Source organism: Lagenorhynchus albirostris, chromosome 12 (genome assembly GCF_949774975.1).
Source record: "Lagenorhynchus albirostris chromosome 12, mLagAlb1.1, whole genome shotgun sequence".
Classification (NCBI taxonomy): Eukaryota; Metazoa; Chordata; class Mammalia; order Artiodactyla; family Delphinidae; genus Lagenorhynchus; species Lagenorhynchus albirostris.
The window spans coordinates 29,878,390-29,901,841 of NC_083106.1; the positions used below are offsets into that span (position 1 = coordinate 29,878,390).

The 23,452-nt window shown below is 38.7% G+C and overlaps 1 protein-coding gene across 2 annotated transcripts; it reads left to right on the forward strand.

Moving 5' to 3' along the window:
* The first annotated feature begins 133 nt into the window (after nt 1-133).
* Nucleotides 134-21,774, forward strand: LOC132530389 (pantetheinase). 2 transcript variants are annotated; one of them, XM_060167575.1, is made up of 8 exons: nt 134-346; nt 1,856-1,986; nt 7,624-7,816; nt 8,507-8,798; nt 9,229-9,590; nt 15,874-16,044; nt 17,041-17,175; nt 21,730-21,774. In XM_060167575.1, exons 1-8 carry the CDS (start codon nt 134-136, stop codon nt 21,772-21,774), a joined length of 1,542 nt encoding a protein of 513 aa, XP_060023558.1. The 2 variants fall into 2 exon arrangements, with proteins under 2 accessions (XP_060023558.1, XP_060023557.1); XM_060167574.1 differs by lacking the exon at nt 21,730-21,774 and having other exon boundaries at nt 17,041-17,223.
* Nucleotides 21,775-23,452: the final 1,678 nt, after the last annotated feature.

The window sequence follows — 23,452 nt, forward strand, 5'->3', positions numbered from 1 at the left end:
CGGACTCTCAACCACTGCGCCACCAGGGAAGCCCTGTAATTTATTTTTAAAGCACTAAGTTCTGGGAACCACGTGATTTCTCCCTGTAAATATCAGGGCTTGCTCTGCTTTTCAGCAATCGTTGGACTCCAGCATGACTATGTCTCAGTTGCTGGATTATGCGGCAATTTTCTTTCTCTGTGTCTTAACAGCCAGCTCACTGGATACGTTTACTGCAGCTGTATATGAGCATGCAGTGATATTGCCTAATGCCACCCTGATACCGGTGTCCTATGAAGAGGCCTTGCTATTAATGAACCAAAATCTGGATCTTTTGGAGGAAGCAATCGCATCAGCATCAAAGCAGGTACCATTTCTCAAGTGTGCTGGCTTCTACGTAGAGAAAAGGGTGGGGTCTTAGGAGACAGAATCACTGTCAGCGTGAATTACACTTTTGAATGACATATGTGTCAGGGTAGCCAAGTCCTTCTTTTACGGAGTCCTCCCTGCTCCTAGTTATTAGAACAAAGACACTATTACATGCTTCCCTTGTAGTGAGAGCAACATTTTGAAAAGAATGGCTGGTTATTAAGTGGCAACAAACTTTTGAGGAACTTGCTGTAAATTCAACAATTTTGAATTGTTGTTCAACAATTTTGAATTTCTGCTACAGATGGAGGGTGAAGGACAGATGGGGGAGGGATCAGTTGCTATTCTTAGAGTGTTTGTGGCCTTGGTGTACTTTTGTGCTCTTAAGAGTTTGTAGGTTTTTAGGTTAGTTCATAACACCAAGACAATTAAATGTAAATTGCATTGTGTATTATATACAGTGTGTATTATATACTTTATTCTAATTACAAGACAACAAAAGTACATATGTTAATGCATAGTAAGTCCTTGAGTTGAATGAAGGGTTAAGTTTAAGTGTGTGGTTTGGACGAATATAGTTGAAATAAGCTATTTGTAGATCAGGTAAACAAGTGATATATAAAGTCTGATGAAAGTCATGGATATATACGTATGACATATATCTATCAACATACATTCTTCTACATGCAAAGATTTAAAAAGGTTATTAAGGGGACTTCCCTGGTAGTGCAGCAGTTAAGACTCTGAGCTCCCAATGCAGGGGTCTGGGTTCAATCCCTGGTCAGGGAACTAGATCCCACATGCATGCCGCAACTAAGAGTTCGAATGCCACAACTAAGGAGCCGGTGAGCTGCAGCTAAGGAGCCTGTCTGCCGCAACTAAGACCAAGCGCAACCAAATAAATAAATTAATTAATTAGAAGGTTATTAAGAATTCTGAGGTTCTTTTTCACCTTAGTCCAACTATTTCCTTAAAGGCCACACAGCAGCCTCCAGGATGGTCCTCCTACTGAAGGTGCCCAGGTGAGCTCACGTTGTAGCTCTAGGCCTGGCACCCTTCAGGTAACTGTTCCAGAGATCCCTTCTGAGAAGCAGGAATCACATTTGCAGGGTATGAGGCAGGAAGGCTGGGTGGAGGAGAGAGTGATAAATCAATCCTGACACACTCAGGCAAAATAACTGGCCAAAGGTCAGGGAGAGGGTTTATCCAGGGAAGAGCTAGGTTTATAGTTAACAACCACAGTGAATGGTTGAGCCTGAGAATAGCCTGGAAAAACATTAACAGCCATGAAAGGATGAAAAATTTACATAGAAATGATTACTGTGGGATTAGAAAATGAAAGTGGTTGAGCAAAGAAAATAAATTATAAAAATACAGAAAGCAAAAGAATAAGGTGGGAAAAAAAGCCTGAATGTTTGTCCTTCAGCCACTCAGGTCCTCGTGCAGCCCCCATTTTTGACTGTTTGCTTATTTGAGAAATATTTTGATTCAGCTCCATTTTTGACAGGGTGCACATATTATTGTGACCCCAGAAGATGGTATTTATGGCTTTAACTTCAACAGGGAATCCATCTACCCATACTTGGAGGATATCCCAGACCCTCAAGTGAACTGGATCCCTTGTAATAATCCCGACAGGTAAAGAAACATATTGTGGAAAATTTAACCATGAACATGAACTTACTTTACCTGGGAAACCTTTGTAGAAGATCACTGTATAAGATTTACTATTGACTCTAAGTTTCAAGATAGTTTTATAATTTTTCATCTCCTACAGACATGTGTATTAGGAAAATGAATATGAATTACGATATCACAAAAGTCAGTGCTGTAACGTAACATAGAAATGATCAAATTCAATGTGAATTTCCACTGGGGGAATGATCTGGAGATGATAGCATAACTTAGGGCCACAGGGTGGTTGGCTAGAGGAAGAACCATATCCAAACTCACCTCTTCTGACTCCTTGCCAGTGAACAGAAAATTGTTTCCCTATGTAGGTCTGTACTTTTAAAACTAAGTGAGAAAATAGTGAAACAGAGTCACATGTCAGTTTAAGATTAAAATTTTTCCTTTCACATTAATAAGGTAGCTGGATGAGTTTAATATATAATATATGAGTTTAATATATGAAATTCTTAAAGCTTAAGGTGATAACCTAGGAGGTGATATAGCAGAACTGTGTAAGTGTTTTACATCAAGTCTAGAATAAGAAATATGAAGTCTGATAAAAGTAGCACTATTGGGGCTGCCCTGGTGGCGCAGTGGTTGAGAGTCCGCCTGCCGAGGCAGGGGACGCGGGTTCGTGCCCCGGTTGGGGAAGATCCCACATGCCGCAGAGCGGCTGGGCCCGTGAGCCATGTCCGTTGAGCCTGTGCATCCGGAGCCTGTGCATCCGGAGCCTGTGCTCCGCAATGGGAGAGGCCATGACAGTGAGAAGCCCACGTATAACAAAAAAAAAAAAAAAAAAAAAAAAGCTATGGCGATAATCTAGGCAGAGGGATTATGGTGTTTGGATGAAGATGGTAGAAGTTTGGATATTAAGAAATGACCAGATTCTGAATAAAGTCTGAAGGTAGCTCTGACAGGTTCTGCTCAAAGATTGAATGTAGGATGAGAAAGGAAGAGAGGAGTCCAGCTCCTTTACCCCTCGCATACAACCAGATATCATGCCTTGTTGAGTATGTTTGACATATCCAGAGTTGATTACTTTCTTTTCTCAAAGTCACCAACCTTTTGGAGGGGGGGGTCTGCATCACCACTTAGCCTGGGTGTTATGGGAACAGACCCTCGTTATTTCTCTTTTTAATTTTATTTATTTATTTAGCATTTATACTTCACATGCTTCCAGAAAGATCTGAGGCTTCTTACAAAATCTTATATAATTAAAAAACACAACAGTTTAGATGTAAAAACAAAGTAGAAGCTACCTGAATAAAGTAGAGGAAGTAGTGGTTACAAGGCAGCATGGCAGTGGGCTGACAATTACAGTTGAACATACAATACAGTTCTGAGAGTTCCTGGGAGGCTGAGAGGAAGAATATGACTTACAAGCTTTCATCGCCTCACAGAGGAAACCTTGTAGATTTCTTGAGAGACAAACTGTGTCTAGGAGCCTAACTCAAAGATGAATTTACTTATTCAGCTTTTTTTACCTTGACTATTTCCTATGTACTGGGTACTCCACTGTGGGAATGAGTAGGAATTCTTGAACAAGGGAGATCCTTTAATACAGCGGATGTCTGCACCTCTGATAAAGGTGATGTGGCCTGCAGATTAAAGAGTCAGTCATTAGTTCAATAAGTTAAAAAAAAAACTTGCCTAATTAGCTAGCTTGAATGAAAAAGCATTTTGATACTTGACTGCATATTATTTTGTACTGTTGTTTCAGGGTTTTGTGTGCATACACATTTTCTCCAGTAAGATTAGAGGATTTTGAAGTGCACCAGCCATATTTTACACTGTATCTCCCACACTGTGCACTTGGACAGCTCTGCCCAGAATGTCCTTTCCCCAGATGCCTACATATCTAACATGGTGCTTTGTGTAGTGCTAGGACCCAACAACTATTTTTTGACTATTTCATAACATTTTTAAGGTTAATAAATGTCTTCTTCAATAATTGATGGCTTGTATTATATTTTGAGATTGAACACTTTGAAAGTAGTCTTAGAAAATATATTTTAATTCTTCTGTTTCACCTCCTTTTTCTGTTCCCAGTAGCCCTAGGACAGAGCTCTGCATACTTTAAGGGCTCAGCAAATATTAAGGATTAAGTGAGAAGCAGATTTCAGGCTCACATAAGCAAAATGCATTTTTTAAACTCCAAATCTAACAAAGAATTTTGGAACTTTTCTGGGTATAGCAAACAGTCTGAAAAATGTAGTTTAAATGGAAATGTATTAAAATACATGATGCACTTTCAAGATTAATATAGACAGGAGGAAAATATGTAATCAGGACTGTTTTAGAAATCCAGAACAGTAAGCTTCTATTTCATGTATCTATTCTACCACTTCAGGTGATTTGAAAAGACATGGGATAAATATACTTCAAGTGGTCCAATGTATTGTATTTATATCTGCATTTCAGATATGACTTGAAGCACACAAGGGGGGAAAACTATCAAATGGTTATTTTTTTATATAAATGCACTGAGATAATAATTTGTTAAGATGCAGTTTCCTATCCTTGTTGATCTTTTTCAGTGATACGTTTTGTGTATGATTGCTACGGTTTTTCTTAGATTGCCAGCAGATGACACCGAATTTTCTTATAGTAAGTTCTCAGATCTAATGTACAGCATGGTGACTATAGTTAACAATACCGTATTGTATATTTGAAAGTTGCTTTGGGAGTAGATTTTAAATGTTCTCACCACAACAACAATAAAATTGTAATTCTGTGAGGTGAAGGATAATCACATTATGGTAAGCACTTATCAATATATACATGTATCAAATCATCACATTTTATGTCTTAAACTTATACAGTGTTATATACCACTTCTATCTCAATGCAACTGGGGAAAAAACACAGTAACTCCTGACTTCCCCCTCCCTTCAGCCCTTGGCAGCCATCATTCGACTTTCTTTCTCTATAATTAACCACTCTAGCTACTTCATATAAGTGGAATTGTACCTTATTTATCTTTTTGTGATTGGCTTATTTCACTTAGCATAATGCTCTTAAGGTTCATCTACAATGTAGCATGTTCAGAACTTCCTTTCCTTTTAAGGAAAGTATGAATATGAATATGAATAATACTCTATTTTATGTATATAGTGCAACATTTTGCTTGTCCATTTATCCATCGATGGATATTTGGGTTTCTTCTACCTTTTAACTATTGTGAATAATGCTGCTATAAACGTGAGTGTACAAACATGTCTTTGAGACCCTGCTTTCAACTTTTTGGATATATACATAAACATGTAATTGCTGGATCATATGGTAGTTCTATTTTTAATTTTTTGAGGAACTGCTAGACGGGTTTCCACAGTGGCTGCACCATTTACATTCTCATCAACAGTGCTCAAGTGTTCCAGTTTCTTCAAATCCTCACCAGCAGCTGTTCTTCTATTTTTTTTTTAATCGTTGCTATCTTAATGGGTTTGAGGTATCTTGTCATAATTTTGATTAGCATTTCCCTATAATTAATGAAGTTGAGCATATTTTCATGTGCTTATTGGCCATTTGTGTATCTTCTTTGGAGAAAATTTTGTTCAAATCTTTTGCCTATTTATTTAATTTTTTTGGCTGCATTGGGTCTTAGTTGCGGTAACCAGGGATTGATCCTGCATCCCCTGCATTGAAAGGCAGATTCTTTACCACTGGACTACCAGAGAAGTCCCTTTTTCTTTTTTTTAATTAATTAATTAATTTTATTTTGTGTCTTTTGCCCATTTTTGAATCAGGTTTGTGTTGCTGTTGTTGATTTTTAAGAGTTCCCTTTGTATTCTGGATATTAATATATAATGTCCTTTGTATATTAATATATAATAACCTTTTTTGATTTAAAGTCTATCTGGTCTAATATCAACATAGAATATCTTAATTTCTCCCTCACTTTTGAAGGATGGTTTTGCCAGAGACAGGGTTTTTAGTAACTGTAGTATTCTTTCAACACTTTAAATATATCAGCCCATTGCTTCCTGGCCTCCAAATTGTCTGATTAAAAACTGCTGATAATCTTAGTGGAGATCCCTTGTACATTATAAATCACTTCTCTCTTGCTCCTTTCAAAATTATGATTTTGTCTTTGTCTTTTGAAAGTTTGACTATAATGTGTCTTAATATGGGTCTCTTTGAGTTCATCCTTTTTAGAGATCATTGCCTGTTTGAGTCTGTCTTTGAATCTCTTTTGTAAATTTTCTGTTTCAGTTACTGTCATTTTCAGTCCCAGAATTTGGGGTGGGGGGCGGGTTTTCTATCTCTTTATTGATATTTCCATTTTGTTCATACATCATTATCTTGACTTTCTCCATGTCTTTCTTTAGTTCTTTGAACATCATTAAGACAGTTGTCTTAAAGTCTTTGTCCAGCAGGTATGCCATATGGTCTTTCTCCAGGATAGTTTTTATTGGTTTATTTTTTCCCTTTGAATGGGTCATATTTTCCTGTTTGTATGCCTTACGATTTTTTCTTGATAAGTGGGCATCTGAATCTTATAATGTGATAACTCTGGAAATCAAATTCTCCCCCTTTTCCAGGGTTTTATGTCTTTTGTTTGTTTGTTTTGATTGTTGTAGGCTGTCTCCGGGCTGGGAGTAAGCTTAAAGTCTTCTCAGGTCTTTTCTTAGTCTGTGACTTTCCCTGGACATATGCAGTGATTTTCTGAATTCTGTATAGTTGTTGCTTTTCCATGTCCTAGTCCTTTAATGTCTGGCTCCAAAAAGGGGTAAAAAAGAAGATACTGGTGCTTTAAATCCCCTAGAAGTCATTTCAGCCAGTGGGGGAAGTACTTGCAACAGTATATGTAATAATGGCCTGTCTCTGTGTGTGTACCTCCATGAACAGAGCAGTTAGCAGTGATCAGAACCAGACCCTTGATATCTGGAAGACAGGGTCCTTATGGTCCACCCTGCTCCTGCAAACTGCCGGCGAGTTGCTCCAAGAACACCTGCATGGCTGCCTGCAATGGGGTGGGTTGCAGGGGCTGGGGCATGGATAGCCCCTGCTGAGCTAAGAGCTTAAATTGACTCAACCTGACTGCAATTTATCTTCCAAGCATTTCCCTGGAAGTTTCATGTCTTTTAATAGACTCCAGATTTCCAAAATAATTATGTCAGCTAGATTCCTGTAGGGCAAGTTTTATCTAGGTAGAGAGATGGATTCCTGGCGCTTCCTACTCTGCCATCTTTCCACAATCATCCTACTTCCAAAATGTTGTTCTTTCATTCAAAATATTTTTTAATACCTCTTTTCTTTCAGACATGTGTTCGGTGAACAGGAGATGTGTGTCTTTGCCCCCAAATATCTATAAGATGTGACATACAAGATGAGCACATAAATGAATATATGATTACAGATGATGATAAATGTCATAAGAATATACATGGCCTGGAGTCTTATCCTAGAATAGTTTCCTAGAACCAAATTCCCACAAGCATGGACTTCCTCTGAAGTCTCTTCTTGTTTTAATCCTTCCCTTCTATCTATGCTATGTAGAATTTATTTTTGTGTGTATCACGTAAGTTCAGGCAACTATCATTCTGAATTTAATTAAACGCTAAGTTTGATTTTTTTTTTCCTCTTCCAATGAACACATATCAGATTTGGTCACACCCCAGTGCAAGAAAGGCTCAGCTGTCTGGCCAAGGACAACTCCATCTACGTCGTGGCAAACATTGGAGACAAGAAGCCATGCAATGCCAGTGACCCTCACTGTCCCCCTGATGGTCGTTACCAATACAACACTGATGTGGTGTTTGATTCTGAGGGGAAATTGGTGGCCCGCTACCATAAGGTAGAATTCATTTGCAGATAATTCAACTACTGAATTGCTTACCAAAATAAAGTGGACAAGAAGGGGAAAAAATCACCACTGTTGATAATAACAAGCTTACTTTAAAAGCAGAGGAGAGACAAAGCATAGAAAGTAATGATAATTTGTGGTAAGGTACTAGAAAAGGGAGGTGTCCTGTTCATTTAAGAACACAGGAACGTGTCATTAGGAGTATGTGATAATCAGTAGAAGCTACCTGTTTTGAAATAAAATGTTGCCTTTTGGACTTTGTCCTTTTAATGACATGCCCTGACAAAGGGTCAAAGCTAAAATGAAAAACTCCTTACCAGATAGACTTGGTTTTAAAGAGAAAGGAGGAAAGAAAGTTCTTTGTCCGCAGAAAATTGTTATGTGTTCTTGGCAAATAGAAGTTATCTGTTTCACTCCTATGTCTCTAATATTCGAGAAGGTCTTAATAGATGAGGATTCCCTTCTACAGATCTATCAGATGTGGAAATTAAACCAAAGGCATAGTAATCCTATCAGCATAGTGATCTTTGATTTTCTAACACTCTTTCCCTGCAGAGACAGTGGTGGTAGATGAGATTGGCACTGTTTAGTAGATGTGAGCTTGCACTCTTTTAGATGCAGTGATATCCAGGCCAACTTCTTAAAAGAGATTTCCCCCCCATCATCTTCTGTTTATTGCAGCAAAATCTTTTCTTGGGTGAAGATCAGTTCAATGCACCCAAGGAACCTGAGGTCGTGACTTTCAACACCACGTTTGGAAAGTTTGGCATTTTCACGTGCTTTGATATTCTCTTCCATGATCCTGCTGTGACTCTGGTGAAAGATTTCCACGTGGACACCATACTCTTCCCAACAGCTTGGATGAATGTTTTGCCACATTTGTCAGCTATTGAATTCCACTCAGCTTGGGCTATGGGCATGGGAGTCAACTTCCTTGCATCCAATTTACATTACCGCTCAAAGAAAATGACAGGTAACGTGTCATCTTTAAGATTTTGGTGTAATCAAAAAACGAAAAAAAAAATCATGTTCTTTCTAGCTAACATGTACTCCTCAATACAATGTTTTCCAACTCTTAGTGGTTGCACATCTAGCTGGTGACACGCTGTAGAATCAATCTCAACCTAAATTGTTTCATAAATTGATTTAGTTTTATTCAACTTGAATGTACACTCTTTTTGTTTTTTTCAAAATTTATGACTTCTTACATGAAACTCTCTCTTCTTGGTGACATACTCTATTGGATTTCATCTCACCTATCTGTCCTTATCAACATATTTTACTGAAATTAATGAAATATATAGCTTAGAGAAAGTAAAATGTTAACATGAGTTTAGAATAACAATAACAACTATGCAACCCCTTTTTGCTTTACTGTTTTAAATGTCATTTCCAATTTCCAGGAAGTGGCATCTACGCACCTGATTCTCCAAGAGCATTTCATTATGATATGAAGACAGAGGAGGGAAAACTCCTCCTCTCACAACTGGCCTCCCACCCACACCCCACAGCAGTAGTGAATTGGACTTCTTATGCGAGTGGTATAGAAGCCCCCTCAAAGGGAAACCAGGAATTTAAGGGCATCATCTTTTTTGACGAGTTCACCTTCTTGGAGCTCAAAGGAGTCACAGGAAATTACACAGTTTGTCAGAAAGATCTCTGCTGTCATCTAAGTTACAAGATGTCTGAGAAGAGATCAGATGAAGTTTATGTACTAGGGGCATTTGATGGACTACATACTGTGGAAGGGAGCTATTATTTACAGGTAATGATTCTTTTGGTGGCAGGGGAATTACTGGATAAAACAGGACACTCAGTTAAATTTGAATTTCAGATAAACAATGAATTACTTTTATTATAAGTATGTCCCACTTTGGGGGACATGTGTATACTGAAAATTGGTTGTTTATTTGAAATTCCAATTTATTGGGTATCCTGAATTTTTACTTGCTAAAACTTGCAATCTTAGATGTCAGTCCAATTTTAAACTGGTTGGGAAAAGGCAGAACATTCACTTGCAGTCCCAGTGTTTAAAATGATATATTAATCAAATTACAGATAATTTTAATGAATAATTAACGTCTAATATTTCCTGCCTGAACTTATCAAGGCATTTCCCATTTACGGTCACTAACGCCTATCTTGTTTTATAAGAAGCTTCAGACTGAGTATGTCCCGGAGACATATAGAGCTGACCTCTATGATGTACAGTAGAACAGCTGCAAAGATTCAGACATCTCACAGCCCTCAACATAAAGGGGGAGCTATTATAGCCAGTTGAGGTGGAACCCTTAAGAACAAGCTGCTTCCATGTTTCTCTCATTCTGCTCTTCTTTTCCTTGATCTGGCCTCCATCCTATCTCACCCAGATTATTGCAGTATCCTCCTAAGAGGGCTTCCCATTGATAGTTTCAGTTCCATCCAGTTCATTCTTTACACTATAATTACAAAAATCATGGAACACCATTTCTGATTATTTCCCTCACTTGCTTAAAATTCCTCACTGTTTTCTACTTGGCAAATCAAATTCCTTAACATAAAAGACTCAGGAAGTCTTAACATGTGCTTTTTCCTACTCTCTGTCCTCATCTGTCACTTCTACCCCCATGTACCCTGGGCTTCTATCATATTGAGACATTTCCCATCTACAGTGTGTCAGCATCTGTAGAACCTCCGGATGTTTGAACAGTTTTTGTTGTTGTTGTTTTGATGGCCCCAGCTACTCAACACTCATAGTGCTTTACAGGTGTTATCTTCTCCAAGGTGGCTTCTCTGACACTCCCACTCCCCAAGCTGGGTTAGGTAACTCCTTTATATACTCCCAAATATCCTATGGTTAACTTTTTCAAAGACATATCATGTCAAATTATGTACATACTTGTTTGAGACCGAAAGCCTTTTGAGTGCTGGAACCATGCCCACTGTGTAGCATTTTGTTTGCTGTATGATAAGCACCTCTACCAAAGCTTGTTCATTTTGGCAAACATTTATCGAGTGCCAAATACATATCAGGCCTATATTTGGTGCTAATGTGATGAAGATGAATAAGTATGGACCCTCCTCTTGAGGAATTTAGTAGGGGAGAAAGACAGATGAACATAATTTCAGTACAGGTTGGCATGTGATAGAGCAAAGGCATATTTTGCTATAGAAATACTAAGGAGCTTCACTTAGCCTAATTTGGGGATCCAGGGAAGTTTCTGAAGACATGCTGCTTGAACTTATGCTCTTTTATCCAGGTGAAAAAAAGTGGGAGGGAATTCTAGGTGGGGTTAAGAGCCTGAGCAGGGGGGTGGATATGTCAAGAAGCAGGGTATGCTGGGACAAGCAAGCAGCTGACTGTCACTGAAACGTAGCATAAGAAGCAAGGATGGGTGGAAGATGAGCATAGAGGCAGGATCACATCCTGCAGGATCTTACCTCTCATTTCTAAGATGTGGACTTCATTCCATCAGTGATGGGTTTCTGTTGGAAGGTGTTCAGCAGGGGAATGATGTGATCACATCTGTTTTTGAGTAGATTGTTCTGGTTGCCCTACGGATCATGGAACATAGGACAAAATGACTAGTTAGATTATGAAAATAGTCCTATTAGGACCTGAACCAAGATTATGTTCATAGGAATAAAAGCAGGGTATGGAGTCAAGAAATATTTAGAAAACTAAACTTAGTAACTAATTTGACATGGAACAGGAAAGCAGAAAGAAGGATCTAGAATGTACCAGGTTTCTGGCAAGAGTGGCTGGATGAAATGTGATGCTTTGACAGATCAGGATTCAAGAGGAGGAGCAAATTGGATGGGAGTGGGGAAGATGTTCAATTCAGCTTTGGATGTGCTGGTTTTTAATTACTTTGGGGACATTCAGTTGGAGCCATCCAATAGGCTGTTGAATATATGGGTCTGATACTTTAGGGAGATATGAGATTTAGAAATATTGTTTTGAAAACCAGCAGGAAAAAGGTGGTGGTAAACCCACAAGAGTGAATTGCAAAAGCTGACTAAAACAGTGAACAGTGAGCTAAAGGTGGAAGCTTTTGAAACTCCTGTGTCTGGGCAGGAAATAAACAGAAGAATAGGAACATGCAAATATGTTTGAGAAATAAAGGAGAACTTAGAGAGTACTCTCATGGAAGGAAAGGAAGCAGACTCTCAGAGGGAGGAAATTTTGAAGTGTATTTGTGCAATATGTTTACCATTATTGAATGAATGAGTATAAATTTGGTGGAATCTCCTGGGCTCATAATGATAGAGTGAAAGACAGATTACAGTGGGTTGAAAAGTCAAAGGGAAGTGAGATATTGAAAGAGTGAGTCAATATTTCTTCTGCAAAAATCTTATCTGATACAGGAAGAAAGGAAACAAGGTAGAAGCTAGACAGAGAGGCCCATGCTTTTTTTGTTTTGTGTTCTCCCAATAGATGAGAGAAACATGATTATCTTTATAGGCCTAAGGGAAAGAGCAACAAGAAAGGAAAGGATGAAAATATCGGCGGAATCAATATTTCTTATCAGTGCTCTGAGGTGCTAGAAGAAAGGTGAAAAAAATGGTATAAAAAACACAGGTAGAAAATGTCCAATGATTGGAAATTAGTTTAAAAAATTATGTTGTAGAAGAATATTTATTGCCATATAAATATTATCATATATTATGCAGCATATTGACATATATTGCATTATATACGTGGTATATATATGGTATTATACTGCCATATTTTTAAAATTAAAAAATTGTGATTATTTTCTTTTATTATTTTGTGATCTAGTTTTAAGTTTAAAAAGCTGGTTAAAACACAAGACAGCAGTCTCTCAGCTCTTCCTCCCTCTTTTCCATCCTTCCCTCTCAGTCTTGTCTGCTTCTCTGCCTGCCCCAGAGTCTTGGTTCCACTTGAGGGGATCGGTGGTAGGTCTCTTCTTGGTGTTGGGAGGTTGGTTAGTGCTGTCAAGTGAAACGAAGTCCTCTGTTATTATTGCTGGACAGTGATCCCCTAGCTAAGCGACTGGTGCCAGACAGGTTTTCGAATTTAAAATTCTAAATTTAGAAGCTTTCTTCATGGATATGATGACTTTTTAGGGTTACCAAAACTGACTAAAAGCTCTGAGCCTGTGGGTGATACTTGCCAATTTTAAGCTTCACAGAGGGACGGTCTAGCTGGGCTTTTGATTAGGGGAATCCCTGAGGTAAGTGTCTTTAAAGACTTCCCTTTGTGATGATTACGTTTTCCAGGTTTCAAAATTCTTCTATTTCCCGGCTTCCCTGGTGGCGCAGTGGTTGAGAGTACGCCTGCCGATGCAGGGAACACGGGTTCGTGTCCCGGACCGGTAGAATCCCACGTGCCGTGGAGCGGCTGGGCCCGTGAGCCATGGCTGCTGGGCCTGCGCGTCCGGAGCCTGTGCTCTGCGGTGGGAGGGGCCACAGCAGTGAGAGGCCCGCGTACCGCAAAAAAAAAAAAAAAAAAAAAAAAAATTCTTCTATTTCCCTTCCTGAATAATTTAACAAATAAAAACACAGGATGCCCAGGTAAATTCAGAGTTCAGATAAACAGCAACTTAAAAAAAAATAAGTATGTCCATGCAATAGTTGGGACATATTTATACTAAAAACTGGGTTTAGTTTTTTTAGTTTATCTGAACTTCAGATTTAACTGGGACTCCTGTCCTGTAATTTATCTGGCAACCCTATTCCTGAAGGATAAATGCCTTTTTTGACAGCATTTAGAGAGTCAAGTGAGGGAAATGACCTTGCAGGGTGGAGGGAGATGGTTTTGCCATTCAGTTTGATTCATTCAAGGAATCCCCTTCAAATATGTCTTTCAAAACCTCCATCTAAACATTGTCTGCTTTACCCTCTCTGGAAATAAGTATTCCATCTTTTACTGGAACAGGGAAAGGGTAGCTGCCCATCCATGGGTGGGGACTCAGTACTGAGGCATTCTTAACAACTTCCCACAAATTTTCCTTTCTTCAAGCAACCCAATTCACTCCCAGCTCCTGAGGTACCTAGTGCTTCCAGAGATGGAAACTTTTGAGTATTCTCAAAAGTTTAGATAGGTTGATTCTTAGCTTTCCCCACAGCTAGTTCAGAACTTGGCTTTCTTAGGTCTGTTAAATCAGTTACCATTTTTTAAATTGAACTTTAGTTGATTTATAATATAGTGTTAGTTTCAGATGTACGACGTAGTGATTCAGTATGTTTGCAGATTAAATTCCATTATAGGTTGTTACAAGATAATAGGTGTAATTCCCTGTGCTGTACAGTATACCTTTGTTGCTTATCTATTTTATGTATAGTAACGTGTATCTGTTAATCCCATAACCTAATTTGTCCCTCAAACCTTCCTTCTTCCCTTTGGTAACCACAAGTTTGTTTTCTATATCTATGAGTCTGTTTCAGTTTTTTTTTTTTTACACATTCATTTGTATCATTTTTTTTTTTTTTTTTGCGGTATGCGGGCCTCTCACTGTTGTGGCATCTCCCATTGCGGAGCACAGGCTCCAGACGTGCAGGCTCAGTGGCCATGGCTCACGGGCCTAGCTGCTCTGCGGCATGTGGGATCCTCCCGTGTCCCCTGCATCGGCAGGCGGACTCTCAACCACTGCGCCACCAGGGAAGCCCTGTATCATTTTTTAGATTCCACATTCTCTGTCTGACTTATTTCACTAAGTATAATATTCTCTAGGTCCATCCACGTTACTGCAAATGGTAATATTTCATTCTTTTTTATGGCTTAGTAATATTCCATTGTATATATGTACCTCATCTTTTTTTTTCTTTTTAAATTTATTTATTTTTGGCTGTGTTGGGTCTTCATTTCTGTGCGAGGGCTTTCTCTAGTTGTGGCAAGCGGGGGCTACTCTTCATTGCGGTACGCAGCCCTCTCACTATCGTGGCCTCTATTTTTGCGGAGCACAGGCTCCAGACGCGCAGGCTCAGTAGTTGTGGCTCATGGGCCCAGCCGCTCCACAGCATGTGGGATCTTCCCAAACCAGGGCTCGAACCCATGTCCTCTGCATTGGCAGGCAGATTCTCAACCACTGCACCACCAGGGAAGCCCTGTACCTCATCTTCTTAATCCAATAGTCTGTTGATGGGCACTTGGGCTGCTTCCTCAGTTACCATTTTTGCATCAACACCCCAACTTCTAAACTTGTGCCATAATCTATCCTCCTGTTCTCCTAACCTTGTGGGTTTAGATCTTCCAAAAATAATAATAAAGTTGGATTTAGTAGGATTGCAAGGGAACAAAACTGAAGCATGTGTTCATTCTACCTTTATCTGAAAGTTATTTGTATCCCATCTTGACACACTTGCCCTAAAACGCTTGCTCTCCAACTTCAAAAGTGGAAGCAGGGAGACCAGTTAAGGGCTATTGCTTTAGTCAGGCAAGAAATAAAGGTGGCTTGGAGTAAAACTTTGAAGATGCAGTACAGATGGAGTTAAATGAAGATGGACCTTCCTTTTGGGGACTTTGCATCTGCATGGTGAGGTGATTCATACACTTAAATTTACATGCAAATAGCTATGTATTGTAGTGTAGTATAGTATAACTATGTAGGATAACAAGAGCTGTTATCATTATCCTGCTCAGGTATAAGGTATGTGACTTTTCCAGATCACAAGAGTTGTCTCTAGATCAATTCTAGGACTCAGTACAGATTTAAAGTTCCTTCATTGTTAGAAATAGGCACTAAGGTAGAAATTAAACTAGTGTCTAAACTTTTTAAAAATAATCAAACACTTTTGATTATTAAAAACATGGCTAACTTGAAAACAATCAGGGTATAATTGTTCATGACTGTAGACCAAGTATCTGATTATTTCTTTACGTGGTTTAATCTGTTTACAGTGAACTACAGAAAGCACTAGGGTCTGAAGTCCTTTATTTTTATTACTAGTTGCAATAGTATTCAGCAGCGAACCAGATTAATCTAATGAGGAAGTAATACTATAACAAACATTATAAACAAAGGGGCATAGGCACTTTTTTCTAGGTCAAGAGAATGTTTCAACTGGCTTTCCTAAGACTTATTGTTTTGTTTTTACGTTCCTAGATTTGTACTCTGTTGAAGTGTAAAACAATGGACTTACACACTTGTGGTGATTCAGTTGAAACTGCTTCCACCAGGTTTGAAATGTTCTCCCTCAGTGGCACTTTTGAAACCCAGTATGTCTTTCCTGAGGTGTTGCTGAGTGGAATTCAGCTTGCACCTGGAGAATTTCAGGTACGATTTTTTGCTTAATATTGCCAACTCATTTTATGTAAGAAGAAGCATCTTTTGAGTAGAAAACCTGCCCAAGTGCTTACAGATATCATGAAAACCTTCATTTGGAAAGGGTAGAATTGTCCTTAGGGCTCACCAAGGACACTGAGGACATGGGATCTCTTGTCTAAATTTCCCTTAGAGAAAAATGAGCATGTCCTTGAGAATAAAGAAATATATCTTATTGTGGGGACTTCAGGGAGTGGGCTGGGGTTTGAGGTCGGTCAAGTAGAAAGAAGACTCAAGAAGAGTTTCAGGACCAGTCCCACCAGAGGAAGCCTCTTTGTGTCACTGGGGAGGGATGGCCTAGGGCACCGTGTGACCATCAGAGAAAAGGAAAGAAGGAAAAGCTTAGAGAGAATTGGACAGTCGCTGAATTGGCAAGAAAGCAAAACCTTTTTTTTCTGTTAATATGCAAGAAATAATTTATTACTGTGCAAGTGCTCTGTCCAGCCACATTCTCCTACTGACTTTTCCTGCAGGTCCCGCTCTCATTCCTCTCTCCTCTTCCAAACAGTTGCTGTGGGGAGTTGCGGACAATAGGCAGGTAGGGAGGCTGTGGTGAGTGAGTGTCAGGGATGATAGAGGCTCAGCCCATAACCCCCTTAGTCAAGCCCGCCTGACCCTTCGGAGGAGTCTTTTTCTTGTCGGAGAGAACAAGATTTCTCTCTTATTTATTCTCAGATCCATTGTTTTATGTTTATTAACTCATCAGATGCTCTCTCAGAGTAAATTATAAGATATAGATTATGGGCATTTCAATAATAAATGGATCAGTGCCAATTCCATAGCTCCAATTTTTCTTATACTCTGTACAATTTCACATATTTCAGATGGAATAGAATCTGGCCATTATTTCTATTGTTTCTTCATCCAGTTGTACTGAATTTTAAGAGTATGTTGTGAGGTTGTATAACTGAAAGTTATTCTCAGTCAACTTCCCTGTGTTTTAAATAGGTGTCAAGTGACGGACGCTTGTGCAGCCGGAAGCCACTGTCTGGACCTATCTTGACAGTAACTCTGTTTGGAAGGTTATATGAGAAGGATAGTGCACCAGATGCTTTCTCAGACCTCATGGCACAGGCACTGAGAGTAATGCTCATAGTTGTCATACCTATTGTGTACTCATTAGGTTGGTAGAATATTTACATTTTCTCTCTTTTACTTCAGATCATTTAAGCGGATGTGAGAAGAAGAATGGGTCTGGGATTTTGATAATAGTGGTCATGGTCTATCATATCAGTGAATTACTAATACGCTTTTTCTTTTGTTTAGACAAATACACACACACACACACACACACACACACACACACACACACACACACACACACAATATAAGCCAGATAAATAGTGAAAGAATTTTGAAAGGTAAAATCTGTAAAATGAGAACAACAATTATACCCACCTGTTAGGTTTTTTTTGGTGAGAATTAAATGTTACTGCAGTTAAAGTACTTAGACAAGTTCCCTCTCATGGAAAGCACTCTATATATGTTAGCTATTACAATGATATAGGACTATCACAGAAAAACCAACTGTGACGTATTTATTGCTAAAATTATATCACCTCTGATTGTACAAAGTGCATATATTTTCCAACAGTTCAGCCACTCTTCATATTTCAGTTAGAAAATCAATGAACTCAACATCAGCCAGTTGGGTGTGGCTTGATATCTAGCACTAAGGTATCCCAGAAGGCAGCTGGGCTTCCATCTAGGAATCTGCTCAAGAGCCTTAATGTTTCTTATGTGCTTTTCAGTGGTGATTTCCTGCTTATTTAGTGCTTTGCCTATCTTGTCAATCTGTGAGCAAGCTAACAGGGTGGCTCTAAAATAGACATTTATCAAATCTGGCCTGTTATTCTGTTTTTGCATGAGCTAAGAAAGGTTTTTATGTTTATAAAGGTTTGAAAAAGAAAATAAAAAGAAGACATTTTGTGACACATGAGAATTATTTGAAATTCAAAATTCAGTCTCCACACCTGAAGTTTTATTGAACACAGTCATGTTTATTTGTTTAGTATTTTTTATGGTTGTTTTCATGCTACAATTGTGGAATGGAGTAGATGTGATAGAGACCACATGGCTAAAAAGGGTGAAAATATTTACTACATTTACAGAAAAACATTGCTGTCCCCTGCTCTAAAGTATTAAATAACAATGGATTATAGTATTGAAAACCTTTAATACAAATCAATAGGCAAATAGTCCTTGAGTGTCTTTCTTATAATTCTTCCACCCAAGGAGAAATAAAATATTTCAATTTGCTTTCTGTTGTATTAACACCACAAAAGGATTACCTTTAATAATTTATGACCAAATATTCCTATTAGGCTAATACCCCAAACAAGTGAATATAATTTTTATAAACATGATTAATATCTAATCATAATAAGGTACAACATCATAGTCTTTTGTTGCATTGGTATGTTCTAAAATTTTTGAAAGAAATTGTTAGTTTTTATTTTCAAATTTTTCCTGGAGATCAACTAAGAACTACTTATATTAATATACTATCTGATATTTTTCTCTGTGACAACTTTGCTTACTTGTCTTAGAATGATTTTTCTTAAAGTTTAACATTGCAGCAGTGAATTCACTTTAAAAAATGTTATTTACTACATCCATACCTAGCTCTGATTACTTTTTCACTCTGGATTTCTTTCATGCATATATGTTTTTAATCATAGTTTTTTGGTTTTTTTTTTTTGCGGTACGCGAGCCTCTCACTGTTGTGGCTTCTCCCGTTGTGGAGCACAGGCTCCGGACGCGCAGGCTCAGTGGCTATGGCTCACGGACCCAGCCGCTCTGCGGCATGTGGGATCCTCCCGGACCGGGGCACGAACCCGTGTCCCATGCATCGGCAGGTGGACTCTCAACCACTGAGCCACCAGGGAAGCCCTTAATCATAGTTTTGATGTGCTTTTTAACTGTAATTTTTCTTTCATCTGCATAAAATATTTGTGATGCTCTTTTGATACAAACAACGCAATTCTAAGAAAGACCAATGCTCAAATATACTTAAAAAAAATAATCTATCTATTTATACCTTGATGAATGTAAATGGTCCAGAGAGAAACTTTTGACCCTTCCTCATTTAATTATATAATTTACGTTATCAACTTCATGATGATGTAACACACACACACTCACACACACACACACTTTCTCTCTCTCTCTCTCTCTCTCTCTGTGTCTCACTGTGGCAGCCCATTCCAAGATGCCCCCAATGATCCTCACCTCCAGTCTCCATGGAGAGATTCTCCATGATTAACTCTTCTGCTCTTATTTCTTATACAGTTTCTGAGCCTTATCGCCTACAATAAGTCTGAACTCATTACCACTTTTATTATAACACGTATCTTTTACTCTGTTCTGCTTAAGACTCCCAACAATTTTATTTATGTAATATGTTAGTTATTTTCCTAAACAATACATTTCAGTTCTCTTATAAGCTGAATTATGTGTCCCTGAAATTCATACATTGAAGTCCTAACTTCATACCTGAGAACATGATTGTATTTGGAGATAGGGTTTTAAAGAAGTAAAATGAGGTCATTAGGGTGGGCCCTCATCCAATATGACTGGTGTTCTTATAAGAAAAGCAGATTAGGGCACAGACATGCACAGAGGGGAGACCATGTGAAGACACAGAGGAAGATGGCTATCTACAAGCCAAGGAGAGAGGCCCTCAGAAGAAATCAATCATGCTGACACTTCTAGCCTCCAGAATGAGAAAATAAATTTCTGTTGTTTAAGCCTGTCTGTGGTACTTTATTATGGCAGCCCTAGCAAACTTATACATATTCCAACACCCTCCCTCCACCTTGATTTTTCACCATTAATTGAACCTTGAACAAAATGTTTACCTAGTAAGAATATCCAGCTAGCCTGGCTCCCCAAGACTCCACTAGATATTCTTAGAGAAGCATTGCTGATGAAATGATAGTGAAGTCACCATCTTATTGGAGATCTTCTGGAGTTAGGAAACCAGAAAGTCATATTGATGAAATTACACAGTCAGTCTGGCATCAAACACGTTCTCTTTTAGTAACAGCAGAATCTCTTGACATTATACAACTTAGTGAAACAAAGAACATCTTCGAAGTCAAATCATCTCTCACCTGATAGAATATCCACATAGCCCTGATATAAGCCTCACAATGTACAAAACGTGACCTTCTACAAGGGAAAGCAGGGCACTGGCAGCAGGGATCCATGCCTGCAGTGCACCCTTTTGAAATAGACATTTTTGTGGCAGATTCTTTTCCTAAAAAATACTATATAATCCAATAAATATATAAGTAAAATTCATCTTGTGCTTTTGGATGACATTAACTGACTTAAAAAAAAAACCTATTTGAAAATAAGGAAGCTCCTTATGTATTTAGGAATAGGAATCAGCATAATAAGCCTCAATACCGTCCTACAATTTTAGTTTAAAACAGAAAACATGCTGATGCATATCAGCATATCATGCATATCAGTAATAGGTTTAAAATACTGAAGGCTTCAAAAAACCCTGAATGTTTCTTTTTCTCTTCAATCTTAACAAATGTATTAGTTATCCATTGTGACATGTTATCCATTGTGACATAACAAGTTACACCAAACCTAACACCTTAAAACAATAAACACTATCTTATACAATTTCTTAGAGTGAGGATTACTCAGGAATTGACACTACTAGGAAAAAGGGTCTTTAAAAAGCTACATGTTTACTTAATGAGCCAATGTTTTTTTAATCATCAAGGTCTTTTTCTCCTAATAATTTATAAAACTATGTATTAAAAATGGAAAAATCCACTTAAATAATTGAAGTGTTTTGGATATCAAGAGGAACATGGCAAAGGTCAAATAGGAAATCATATTAATATCAAAAGCTGTTCTGGGGCTTCCCTGGTGGCACAGTGGTTGAGAGTCCGCCTGCCGATGCAGGGGACACGGGTTCGTGCCCCAGTCCGGGAAGATCCCACATGCCGCGCTGGGCCCGTGAGCCATGGCCGCTGAGCCTGCGCATCCGGAGCCTGTGCTCTGCAACAGGAGAGGCCACAACAGTGAGAGGCCCGCGTACAGAAAAAAAAAAAAAAAAAAAAGCTGTTCTGAAATACAGCATTTGACTCCTCTGGAAAATAACGGAAAATAACGGAAAATAACTGTTCATTCCTCACAGTTCCTTTGATCCTCTGTCTTGTGGATGTTCTGGGCATGTTCCAAATGCATCAGTTTAATTTTTGTTTCTGAGAAGAACATAAAATTTTTAGTTGGGGAAAATACCTCACATCCACTAGTAATACTTAGGCAGCATGCTTTTGTGTACAATGGCATTAGTGATTTAGGTACAGCTGGTGCAAAACCAAATCTGTGTTCTAATAATTCTATTCTTACCTGGTCGTGGTTGGCATTATTAAAGTGAAACATAGTAGATAAAATAGTAAGTAAATATGGGACTTAATAAATCTAAATAGCACTTTAAATATGAAGACAATTATCACGAAAACTTAAAATGTGAGGAAAACAACCTATACGTTAACAGTGCTGCAGTGTCATGCTATTATTTTGTATAGCATTTTATCATGGTAATTTAAAGATTAAACAAATAAGAGCTTGTACTTTTGAAAACTGAGATCTGCTATTTCACCAAAGCTGTTCTTAGTGAATCCAAAGACAGCAGCATGGAAAAGTAAATAAGGTCTAACGTGAAACAACACTGAATGGGAGGGAGGAAAGAGAATAGCAGGGGAGGAAAACCGTCAGAGTTCTCCATAATCTAATAAAAATATGGTACTTTTTTTTTGAACTAAAGATGAAGGATTTTAAAATGGAGAGTAATGCAAAAGAACACATGTTCACTCATACATATGTGGGCGCCCACACACACAGATACACACACACACAGACACACCTTGATGACCACACACACAGGCCACAGCATGTGTGGGAGCACATAGCTGGACACAGGTGTAGATTAAAATGTGAGTCAGTGTGTTTGTACTACTAGAAAAGTGTTTATGACAGAAAGGTTTGTTCAGGTATGGTGCTCTCAGACAGGAGACAAACAAGTCTCTTCAAAAGAGAACAATCAAAAATGCACCCTACAGGGAAATGTGCTTGGGTTGCACTCGGAGGGCTGAGGTCTCCTGTGCCACAATGTCATTTTCTTTCAGCCTGCAGGCATGGCAGGATCACTTGGCTGCCGTACTGTTCTTTCTACTCATAGCTCAGGACTTGGTAAATTTCAACAGCCAAGGATAAAGACTCTGTGAGCTTCCCTAGTCATGGACTGTGGTTTCAGTACAACCTTAGAGAACCTGGGTTTCCTACAGTCAAACACTTCCCGGGTATGGATGCTGGAGAAGCCAAGATCTCAATGATCTTGTTCATACCCCACAGGGACATGAATGGGGTCAGGATCAATGGGACTCCACGTCTGGTGGTTTTTTGACAACAGCTGACCTGGACTGATGGGGTTCTTCATGCACTTTTGAAGGCAGGATGATGGGTGAAGAGAGCCCAGATGCCAGGACCAGGATAGAAGGGCCAACTGAGCAGCCGGCCACAACTCCAGAATGTGGAGGTTGTGGCCATGGTGCAAGTTCTCACGTTCTGAGTACCGTAGAACACCGACTGGGGAACCAATGGACTGTGACCCTTTATCCAGCTCTGTCTTTTTCTTTATTCCTCACTCAATGCATCTTTGTGATGATAGTAGAGCTGCTTCAATGGCTTCTTTGATAGAAACTTAGGAAGACAGTAGAGGTGGGAGAGAGGGATTCATGTGGGCTTAAGGTGGGAACACTTTCTCCATCTCAGTTCATTCCTTTTTTTTTTTCATAAAAAAATCCCAAACCTCTCAAAATGTTGCTGTAGTATTTTCCTCCTTCCTTTGCTAAAAGTATTCACTTTCAAGTTGGTGGAGAAGACAGGGAATGGAAAAAGTTCCTTAGATCTCTGAATATATCTGTATAAAAATTAAAAGAAATAAAAACATAAACAAAACAGAACTTCCAGATTCCAAGAATTGTCAATCCTTGGAAAGGTTTCAAAGTACCTGTGGTCTGCTCACTGTGGTAAGGATGTTTCCACTTGTCTTGAGACCCGGGTCTCACAAAAAATTCAAAATTACAAAAAAGAAAGAAAAAATTAAACAACTGCAAAATGCAAAAAATGTCCCAGCAGGAACGCATGGCCCCCTCACCCTTATTTCCTGGAACAAGGGAATATCCCACCCCTCACACCCTCTAAGGATGGTTCCTATTTTCCAGCCCTTGATAGCCCTTTAGCACCCATTGCATTGGGACATCCATGTGTAGTGGCACCAACAAGAGTTGTGTTTATTTTTAAGATATTTCAACTGTATTTCATTATT

What these genes read in the sequence shown, in the direction of transcription:
- LOC132530389 (XM_060167574.1), top strand. Translation starts at nt 134, where the DNA reads ATGACTATGTCTCAGTTGCTGGATTATGCGGCAATTTTCTTTCTCTGT. An exon ending in AAGGGAGCTATTATTTACAG is followed by an intron (nt 9,591 to 15,873) that starts GTAATGATTCTT and finishes TTACGTTCCTAG; the next exon opens with ATTTGTACTCTGTTGAAGTG. An exon ending in TTGCACCTGGAGAATTTCAG is followed by an intron (nt 16,045 to 17,040) that starts GTACGATTTTTT and finishes TGTTTTAAATAG; the next exon opens with GTGTCAAGTGACGGACGCTT.